Here is an 11,282-nt window from a genome sequence, read left to right as displayed (position 1 = left end):
GCTTTTGCTGTGTTCTGCCACCCTGAACTGTAGCTCTCTGCCATGTGCCACTCTGCCTTATAATCTGCCAAGTATGGACTGAAACCTCCATGAACTGCAAGCGAAATAAACCTTTCCTTCCTTCATTTTGGGCATCAGGTTTTTTGTCCCAGCAACAAGAGAAAAGTAACTGAGACATCTGTGTACAGAATGAGAGACAAGGATCTAGATTCAATCTTGTACAAAGGAATATTCAATTTACTCAGCACCATTTGTTAAAAAAAGAGATTTTCTTTTCTTGGATGAATATTTTTGCTTCCTGTGTTGAAAATCAGGCAGTTGTATATGTGTGGGTTTATTTCTGTTCCCTGGAATCTTTTTCATTAGTTTATGTGTCTAGTTTTGTGCTTTTACCATGCTGCATAGTTATGGCTTTGTAGAATAATTTGAAATCAAGTTTCATGATGCTTTGCATCTTACTCTTTATGCTTAGGATTGCTTTGGCTATGCAGGATCTTTGTGTTTCCCCGTGAATTTTAGGTGTTTTTTTTCTAGTTCTATGAGGAATGTCATTGGAATTTTAAAAGGTTTGCATTGAATCTGTATATAATTTTTGGCAATATCGCCATTTAGACAAAATCAGTTCTGTCCATCCATAAACATAGGTTTTTATAATTTCTAATGTCTTCTTTGATTTTTCTCTTCAGTGTTCTATAACTTTCTTTGTAGGGGGTCTTTCACCAACTTAGTTAGATTGATTCCTAGTATTTTTTTTTAAAGCTATTGCAAGTAGAATAGTTTTCCAGTTTTCTTTCATAGATAGTTCACTATCAATGTATAGAAAAGCCACTGAATATTTTTAATGTTGATGTTGTACCCTGTTACTTTTCTGAACTTATCATCACTAAAAGTCTTTTTGGTGGATTTTTAGGTTAATTTAAGTATAGAACCATATCATTTGAAAATAAGAGTAACTTAGCTTGTCTCTTTTCTCTTTGTATTCCTTTGATTTCTTTTTCTTGCCTGATTACTCTAGCTAAAAGTTCAGGTACTATATTGAATAAGAGTGCTAAGAGATCTTTGTCTTCTTCTTCATTTTACAGAAAATACATTCAGTTTTTTTTCCATTTAGAATGATGTTGGCTATGGGTTTGTTATATACATCCTTTACTATATTCAGGCATGATCCTTTATAACTTAGTTTCTTCAGGGCTTGTATCATGAAGCGATGTTGAATTTTTCTGCATCAGTTGAGATGACCATGTGATTTTTATCCTTGAGTCTATTTATGTGGTTTCTTAAATTTATTGATTTGTATATGTTGAACCATATTTAATCCCTGGAATGAAACCAATTTGATCATGGTGTATGATCCTCTTATTGTGCTGTTGAATTAGGATTGCAAGTGTTTTATTAAAGACTTTTTTCATCTATGTTCATCACAGATATTGATCCATGAAGTTTTTTGTTTATTTGTTACATCATGGTCTGGTTTTGCTATCAAGTTGGTTCTATTTTATTTATTTTTTATATTTATTGGGACATTTTAGATACACATAATGATTATATTCATCATAGGGAATTTGTACATAATATATTTTGATTCCTCTTTTTTCCTCACCTCCCTCTCCTCCCTTCAATCCCCTCTTCCCCTCCCTATTTACAAAGCTTTGCTTCCATTTTATCCTTTTTTGTTTTTTTTCCTTTTCCCTTTCTTTCTCTCCCTCTTCCTCTCCTCTAGTTCTTGTTTCCTTTTGAACCATTTCTTTCCATTTTACAATCTATTCTACACGTTGGTCCTTATTTACTCTTTCATTTTCTCACAAAGGAGACAGTGTGATAAAGTCAGTTCTATTTTAAAGGTCAGCATTATTGTCCTCCAAGGAGAAAAGTGGATAAGCAGCACCACTTGTAGACTTGAGTCTTGTTTTCCCTTCTCTGTCAGAGCTTCCCAGGAAAGAAAGTTAGTTTCGGGTGGCAATGACCATCTTTCTCTGTGGTTTTTTTAAAAAAGAAAATACAAAACGTACTCCTTTGCTGTTGTTGTTGTTTGTTGTTGTTGTTATTGTTGTTTTGTCTTTTTGAGACAGGGTCTCACTTTGCAGTTCAGGCTGGCCTTGAGCTCACTTTGTAGCCCAGGCAGACCTCGAACTCACAGTGATCCTCCTGCCTCAACCTCCCAAGTGCTGGGATTACAAGCATGTGCCACTATGCCCAGCCAAAAAGTACTCCTTTGATTTCCTTTCATTCTTCAGTCTTTGGAAAGGTCATTTGAAAACCTTGACGTTCCCCTTTCAACCTGATCTACAGAGGTAAATGTAAGACTCCTAGCTAAAGTTAGAAAGATGAGTCAGTGGGACTTCCTTACTTTTCAAACACCAAGAAAATGTTCAGCGAGGTTCCAGTCACAATGGAAACATCTTCTGCATGAGGCTCAGGGTCCATATTGGTTGGACCAGGTTGGAACTTTGGCACAGTTATCAAGTTTGCAGTAGTTGAAAAGAAAACTGCCATCTTCTCTGAAATTGGGGAAGGAGAGAGTGGCAGTATAGTAGAAGTCGGGTTCAGGCTAAGGTAAGGCAAAGGAATGAGCACAATCACCTGGGAAGGTCTCACTCCAAAAACACTCTGTTATTCCTGGGACCCAAACAACCCTCGCAGAATCCAGAGCACCAACCATGACCTCTGCTCTTCCCTTCCTTTCCTCTGCCCTCCAGTCCATCTTGAAGCGTGTTCAACTCTTTCATGACTCCCACATCCCTGTGCCTCTCTCACATTATCAAGCTTCTACCTTTATTATGATCCCCATTATTTCCCTCATGCCTCCATTCATCGCCACCTCCATTCATTTCCCCATACTGCAGCTAAAGACACAATCGGCTTTCAGCTCTTTACCAAAAGATCTCCAACTTGTACTATACCACCACTCTGTACCAAAATAGCTTGAGCATAGGGCCTAAAATTCATGGCACAGTTGACAGGCCCTTCCGGGTCTAGCCCTTATTCCTTCCTCTAGATTGCTGTCTTAATCTGCTCTTGCTGTCTGTCTGTCTGGCTGGCTGGCTGTCTCTCTGTACCCCTCTTTCCACATCATCATCATACACAGTTCTCCTGTCATACTGAGCTATTTACAGTGTCAAAAATTCATGCTATCTCTTGCCACAGGACCTTGGCATGTGATATCTTTGTGACCTAACCCCTCTACCTAGTCCCCTACACCCTTTCAACTGTGTTGCTTTCATCTTCCACATGCACAGAACTTCCTTTAATGAGTCGTCCATCACTGATCTTCCCTGTACCTAACCTCCATTCCCATCCATGCTGCTATGGGACCCTGTTTGTCTCTCCTTTTGAGCTTATATCCACCTTCACGGCATTGTATCATAGCTACCCATTCTCCATCTCCCTCATCAGTCTATAAGCTCCTGGAATTCTGGGGTTGTGTCAGTTTCTTTTAATCACTGCAGTCCCACTAACTGACATGGGACATAAGCACTGCTCAGTCTTCTTGTTCAGTGAATGAATAAGTGAATGAATTCACATTTGCAACTTCAGCAGTGAAAAGGGTACAAACTCTTCTCACGTCTTTGCCTGAAGTAAAAATGGGCTGATTTGTGTCACTTGGAATAATCACAGTGCCACAGCCTCCTAAGGGTTGCCTGGTGGAATTCAGCCTGTTCTCCCATCCCACGCTTACCTGGGTGAATCAGACAGGAGTCGCACTCGTTCTCCTCATTCCTGCAGCACGGGATGGTGTAACCCACCACTTCTTTCTTGCCGGGGCAAACACATTCAATCTGACCATATTCACAGCACTCCCGACACATAATATTCCACTCGGCTCCAGGACAGGCTTCATTAATGACTGTGTATTCTGCAATGGAAAGCCAGCAGGTGAGGACAGGTCCTGGCAGGAGAGATAAGACCTGAAAACGCTCAACTGTTAGGCATCAACCTTGCCCTATAAATGTGTTGTCGTGCCCGAGAGAAAAGAACCATGGGAATTCTTCAGAGTACTATGCTTCCAAGGTGGGGTGGTCTACCCCATATTTTAAAACCATCCACTGGAGCACAAATGAAACTGCTGTTTGCTTTATTTTTATCTTCAAAAAGCCATGCTTCATAGGCTGGGGGTCTAGCTTACAAGAGGCTCTGGGTTTGATTCCCAACTCTGCCAAAAGTTAAATACATTTCAGCAATATGTAACCTAGGTGGATTCACAGTAGAACATATACATAATTAGTAAACCAATACATATTCCTTAGGTTCCACATTCAGCTCATCTCTCCATTTCTATCTCTATCTCTCTATCTCTACACCTCTGTCTTTTTTTCTCCTAGTACTGCAAATTAAAATCAGGACCTCATGCATCCTAGACAAACACTCTACCACTGAGCTACATCACCTCCCCTCATTTCTGTCATTTCTGTTTCTGTTGTGGTACAGTTCACTAATTATAATTGCACAGATTGTACACTGCACAACGCCAAGGGGAAACACTGCACTGCACAACTGTGAAGAGCAGCCCAGTCTTGGAGGCCATCAGAAAACTTTAGAGAACACTCTCCAGACTAAGCCATTCTAGTACAAGACTGGTCGCCAAGTGGAGACTAAGCTACTGCTTCCTAACTTGGCTCCTCAAGTGTGCAGCATGCTGTTTTCATAGTATCTTCAAAGGTAAAACCAACACAAAAGACAAAAAGTACCTTAATTAGTATGTTTGGGAGAACTTCAATGTTGTACAAGGGTGAACTCATTAACCCAACTTTATTCAGTCCCAAGTACAATCAAGAGTTCTTTCCCATGAGAACAAACCGTCCCTCTCTGAGAGGAACTTTTTCCTTTCTTTTTTCTTTTCTTATATATATACCTTAGGTAAAAAAGAAAACCACGTGGCGAAGTCTAGAAGAGGAATTAGTCAGAAGCTACATACAGCAACTCAGACTAAGAGACAGACGTACTAGTTTTGCTTCGCCCTTCTGTTTTTCTCATTCTCTGGTTCTGAAAATCTTGCACAAATGATGGCTGAAGTAGAAATGGGTCAGATATTTGAGAAAGTCTGGGCAAGTTCCCATGAAGCCTTCCCTAAAAACTCCATGCAGGCATTCCTGACATGCTTCATTGGACCACAGAAACCAATCCTAGCAAGTGTGGCACCTTTTTAACCTTTGACTTTCATAGAGCAGCTGTGTTTTCTTCCCCTGCATTTGGAAATCTGACACAGGATTTATTACTCTTAATGCACTGAATTGAGCCATTTGAAGAAACTATTACCACCAATTCTCAGCGTCTGGTCATAAGAATATTCTAATATCATAGAAAAGAGCCATTTGCATAGTAATAGTAGTTCCTTAAATTGGATACATTAAGTTTTATGAAAATGTTACTTTCTTGCATCGCTTTGCAGAAGTATTGGGAACCAGCAAAGATCCATACACGAACATTAGATTGGCATCAACAATCAGGGCATGGTCACATGTGGGAAGTTTTGCTTGCCCTCTGCTCTATGAACTACTCAGAGGCCTTCAGCTGGTCTTCCCATGCTTCCACTGGTGACTCATGAAGGGACTAACTTCTAAAACCTAGATGAAAGCTGAATGGTTACAAGTGAGGGAACGCAGGTTAACACAAGGGCCAATCTCTCTGATCTTGGATTCCACAATGAACTTTTAGATATGAGACCAAAAGTATATGCAACAAGAGAAAAGTAAATTGAACTTCATCCAAATTAAAAATCTTTTTGGATCAAATTATCAAGACAGCAAATAGACAACCCATAAAACAGGACAAAAGTATTTACAAGTCATATATTTCACCAGGGTTTCCTATCCCAGAATATATTTTTAAAACTCGTACAGCTTGACACAAACAGATAAACCAATTTAAAAATGGGAAAAGAGTTGAATGGATGTTTCTCCAAAGCAAAGATACAAATGGTCAGCAAGTGCATAAGAAGATGCGCAACACCATCTATGAAATGCAAATGAAAACCACAGTGAGATACCACTCACTGGATGGCTAAAGTTCAAGCCAAAAAAAATAGAAAAAAAAAAAGGAAAACAAGTGTTGGCAAAGATATAAAGAAATAGGAACCTTTCTACATTGCTGATAAGAATACAAAGTCATGTAGCTGCTGTGGAAAATAGTTTGGCAGTTTCCCTAAAAGCTAAACATGCAATTATTACATGACCCAGCAGTTCCAGTTCTTGATATATATCTTTTAAAAACTGAAACAAGACTCAAACATACTCATATGTCAATGTTTATTCACAATAGTCCATGGTGAAAGCAACCCAAGTGTCCTCCAAGAGATGAATCAATAAACAAAAAGAGGTATATACACAGAGTGGAATATTATTCAGCCACAAAAAGGAGTAAAGCGTTGAAATATAATAGAACATCGAGGAATCTTGCAAACGTTATGCAGAAGGCCATACACTGAAGGAAAAATACTGTCTGGCTCTACTTATATGAAACATCTGTAGTAAGCAAATTCAAAGAGACAGAGATTCAGCAGATTAGAGATTAACAAAAGTTGGGGGAAAGGTGAAAGAGGTGTTATTGCTGAATGGCGACAGATTCTATCTGGGATGATAAAGAAGATTTGGAAATAGTTACATGTGATGATTGTGTAACAAGTTGAATGTAATTAATGCTACTGAATTGCACATTTAAAATGATAAAATGGGAAATTTTACTTACACAAATATTTTTTATTGTTTGTTTGTGACAGGGTCTTGCCTTGAACTCACTATGTGGCCCAGGATGGTTTCAAATTGACTACCATCCTCCTGCCTCAGCCTCTTGAGTACCAGGAGTACAGACACATGCCACCACACCCAACTCACACACACTATTTTTTAATGTTACAAAGGCAGGGTGGGAAAATGAGAGAAAACAAAATAGTTAAAGGCTCAAGCACTGGAGTCAGAACTCCATTTGGAATCCCATCCAGACTACCTTCTAGGTGTACGTTATTGGCTAGCTATTTTTTAAGTTGTTGCTTGGTTATTCAGGACTTGTTCATACGCAGATTTTTATATTCTCGAGGAGTCCTGGAACCAATTTCTCATACATGCTGACAGGTGGCTGGGCCTGCTTATCATCTGTCTCTCTTAAATGAACATAAGTCAGTAAGAATCACAGCTAACTGATTCAGAGGTGCCACAGCAGGGCCTGGTGCAGAGAGGTGCTAAATAATTTGTTGAATGGATTTGATCTTAACTCTCAAGCTGCTTTCCCTCGGTAGTCAAACATTTCCATCTATTTGGTCAAACGTGAAGCAATGAACCAGGAAAACTGGCTTTGCCCCCAATTCACTGATATGAGAGCCATGGCACTTTCTTTCCTATGAGGAACTTTAAGTCCAGATCCCTGTCTGGGAGTATATTTTTCACTCCAGAGCCCGTCTTATCCAGTCGTATGTCTTCTCTGCAAATATGCCCAGGGATGTGGCTCATGTTAACCCCCTCCCTCTACTCACCCTGGGGAAAGCACTGCATCTCTCCAGGTTTTCTAAGGATTTATAAATGTTAATAACTCCTTGACAGGGATCACTATAGGATCAAATTAATCTGTAACTTCTATAAGACTGTGAAGTTCAACACGGAAAGCAAGTAAAGTTTGTTCCACTCTAGCAGCTGCGAAATACTGTTCTCCCCAGTTAGCAGGTTTGTTTTTTTTTTGTTTTGTTTTTTGTTTTTTTTTTTTTTTTTGGTTTTTCTCCGGTACCCAGTTAGCAGGTTTGATTGTCTCCACCCTGACTGTAGAATACTAGGATCCTCCCTTTTGTCCAGAAATTAATTCCACAGGTTGCTTTCATTGTCATGTTTCCTTATTCCAGTGAGCAAGGCCACTGCTATGCTCTTTAACTCTCTCTTTTCACTTCACAGGAAAGATCAGGCTTAGTCCAGAGGATGATCTCAAGAAAGGCTGGCAGAAGGGGTTTTGCAGAAGTGACTCATTTAAGAACCTTGAGATGGGATAAACACACTGCACTATCCAGGTGGGACAAATGTCGTCACATGAATGCTCGTAAGAAGGGAGGAGGTGAGTCGGAGTCAGAAAAGGAAACACACAGACAAAATGCAGAGCTTGGAGTGATGAGCTGTGGAGATGAAGAAAGGGACCACAACCCAGGGAATGCAGGCAACCTCTAGACTAGAAAAGGCAGGAAAATGGACTCTCCCTCAGAGCCTCCAGAAGTAATGCAGCCCTGCTGATACTTTGACTTAAGCCTTATTGAAGGTTCGTTTCTGACCTCCAGAACTGGAATGTGGTCAAGTTATGCTGCATAAGTCACTACATCTGTGCTCATTTGCTACAGCACAATGAAGGACAAGCACTATGTCTTCTCAGAGAAAAGGGTGACCTTCAGCAAGTCATTTAATCACTCTGTTCCTGATTTCCCCACTGTGTACAGTGCCAAGAGCATGGTGAAGTGATGAATGGATTTGTCCCCTCCACAAGTATTTATGATTTTCAGTGACCGGGGTGGAAGGCAAGGTGCTGGATACAGTAGAGAGGAAACCAGACACCTTCTCTGACACCAAGGAGTCTGCAGTTCATAGAGGAATAGACATTAGTCAAATGATCACATAAATATATAATCATGAACAGTGATAGGGAAAATTTAGGCTGTTAGGAAAAAGCGTAGTTATGAAGGAGGGAGCATTGGATCTATAGACCTCACAGGGTTAGGAGGTTTAAATAAAACCACAGCAAGAAATTAGCCTGTTTGCAAAAATAAGACCACTTCCTGGAAGATAGAGGTGATCGTTCTGACATTTTCAGTCTTGGTCCTCCACCCTCCACCCTTCTTACTCTCTCAGCTTGGAAGGAGGCAGAACAGGAAAGTGCCCCCAAATGGACATGTACAAAATAAGCAGAATATCCAGATAAGTAGAATATACTGACAGTATTCAGACAGTGTATTCCACTGTCCGAATACTGACAGCCACCTGTCAGTATTCCAAATAAGTGGAATATTCCAGGTAAGTAGATTATCCTGTGTGAAACATCTCAAGTTGACCAGCTAAAGAGATTTAGAAATGCAACAAACAGACAAGAGCAACATTCTACATTTTCTCCTCCACTTACTAGAGTTACATTTGTAGAAAAGGCACACTGGCCATTTGGCTTCTGTGATACAAATTTCAGGGAATTTCAATACGGTGCGAAGGGCCAGTTCCAGAAACTAATATTAAGGGAAATAGCAACAGCAGTAGAAGTTATTGAGTATTTTCTTGTAAGTATGCTAAAGCGTTTTAGCATTTCCATAGTGAAAATATTTTTATTCTTTATGTAATTTCATCTCCATGATTATCCAGTGGAGCTGCTAATATGTTTTCTTTTAAGTGAAAAATCATCTTCTCCAACTCTTACTTTATTAGTGAAGGGAAACAAATAGGAAAGCATGGGCCTTATTTATGGAAGCAAAGAGAAATGCCAAAAAAACTCTTTAGGGAGTTAATCCTAAGGGGGAAAATGAGGTCCACAGAACTCCAGAGCCTGGGAGAAGGTGAACAACCCTGCTCCTTTGGAAAACAGTCTCAGCCAACTTCCAGTTTCGCCAGGTACTACAGTTGAGCAAACTTTTTTTGCTTTCCACAGTGGAGAACAAAGTCTTGTAAAAGCTGCAGGTGATTCTTATACTGCCAGAGCTTCCAGTAAATAAGCACAAATGAATCACAAAGAATCCATGAAGCTTCTTCCTGGTATAAACTGAGGCACTGGAAGATCAAGCCCATGCCGTGATCACACGACAAAGGTTATGATGTCCTGGGTGCCGCACATATTCATTCATTGTCAACCCTTCCACGGGATGAAATAGTTATTTTTTTCTTTATAAATCATTTTTAGGACTTCATTTTAAAGTAATTTTAGATTCACAACAAAATTAGTGGACAGTGTAGACATTTCTCATAAACTCCCTGCTGCCAGGTACGCATAGCCTCCTCCACGGTCAACATGCCCCCCCAGAGGGTACATTTGCTGCAGCTGATGAGCTCGTGGGCACACAGCAGCATCAACCAAAGGCCACAATTTACCTAAGGGTTCATTCTTGACGTAATAACGTGCAATGTATATGGCATGTGTCCACCATTGTGGTATCATGCACAGTACGTCTGCTACCCTGAATATCCTCTGCCTGTATATCTCTCCCCACCCATTCCCTTGAAGTGATACACTTCTAGTACAAAAAGAAAGGAGAAAAAATAAAGGAATGCCCTTGTAAATGCTTTGGGAAATGGAGAAAATCATACATAATGGAATAAGAAATATTCATGAAAATAACCTCAACTGTTGGTGTCTATCCTTCAAATTACCAGTTTATAATGTGCACACAGATTCACACGTAGGTACTGAAAGATACGTGAACATAGTCGTTTTACCTCTCAAAATTGGGAACATGCTTGGTTTTATAAACTACTTTGTTTCTTTGGTTTTATAAACTACTTTGTTTCTTTGTCATTTTCTCTTGATGTGGAAAAAGTCTTCCGGTCATTTTAAATTGCCACCTAACTATCCTACTCATGTAAGTGCTCTCCCTATTTCTTGTAAGAAACAGGGTAAGCAAATGTGAAGAGTATTTTTTGGCTTTAAAAGCATGGTTCAAGTCCTCCTCGCCACTTCTGTGCTTGGAAGTAGCCACTGAGGTATCTCCTAGCCAGAATGGGGAGACCAATGACATTAGTCCAGTCCTAACTCTTCCAGAATTCACTTGAGAAAAGGTAAGTCATTTAGCCTCTTAGATGTGTTTTATCACTGAGAATACCAAGGCAATGAAAATAGTGCTCACCAGGGGGCTGGGGATTTAGCTCAGCCGCAAAAGCGCCTGCCTGGCAAGCGCAAGGTCGTGAGTTTGGTTCCCGGTACCGGAGAAAAACCAAAAAAAAAAAAAAAAAAACAAACAGAAAATAGTGCTCACCAATCCCCACAAGTTTCATACATGTGGTAGAATGAATGAATGAATAGGGTTGGCTGCCATCACTGGTACTGTCATCATTATTTTGGACCCAGTTTGACTGCCCTGGGATGCACCAGCAGTTTTCTTTAGGGCTGTTCTCTTTCTACTACAAAATAGATGGAGAAACAACCCCTCCACATGCAGGGCAAAGGGAACCAACTGTTTCCCTTCGCATGGTCTCCCAGCCCAAGTTTTCCAACAGAATATTAAAGAAATATGTTGGCATGATGGCTGCTAAGATCAGTCTGAAAAGACTGAGGAGTCTTTATGAAAACACGGCTCAGCTTTTTCCATAGCTGATTAAAGCACCGTTTGTCAGAGCAAAAGTCCTGGC

General features: G+C 40.1%; 1 protein-coding gene across 5 annotated transcripts in view; it reads right to left on the bottom strand.

Moving 5' to 3' along the window:
- The window catches only part of Pamr1 (peptidase domain containing associated with muscle regeneration 1), a 178,586-nt gene that overhangs the window by 59,718 nt on the left and 107,586 nt on the right, over window positions 1-11,282 (bottom strand). For all 5 annotated transcript variants that reach the window (XM_013514345.1, XM_013514346.1, XM_013514347.1 and 2 more), the window contains one exon: window positions 3,677-3,853. In XM_013514345.1, the coding sequence (XP_013369799.1) occupies window positions 3,677-3,806 (130 nt within the window). In that variant the 5' untranslated portion in view covers window positions 3,807-3,853. The remainder of the gene's footprint in view (window positions 1-3,676; window positions 3,854-11,282) is intronic.

The sequence above is a fragment of the Chinchilla lanigera genome, unplaced genomic scaffold (assembly GCF_000276665.1).
Source record: "Chinchilla lanigera isolate Chin_1 unplaced genomic scaffold, ChiLan1.0 scaffold00021, whole genome shotgun sequence".
Classification (NCBI taxonomy): Eukaryota; Metazoa; Chordata; class Mammalia; order Rodentia; family Chinchillidae; genus Chinchilla; species Chinchilla lanigera.
The sequence above is the reverse complement of the archived record's forward strand: the minus strand, read 5'-3'. Positions and strand labels throughout refer to the sequence as shown.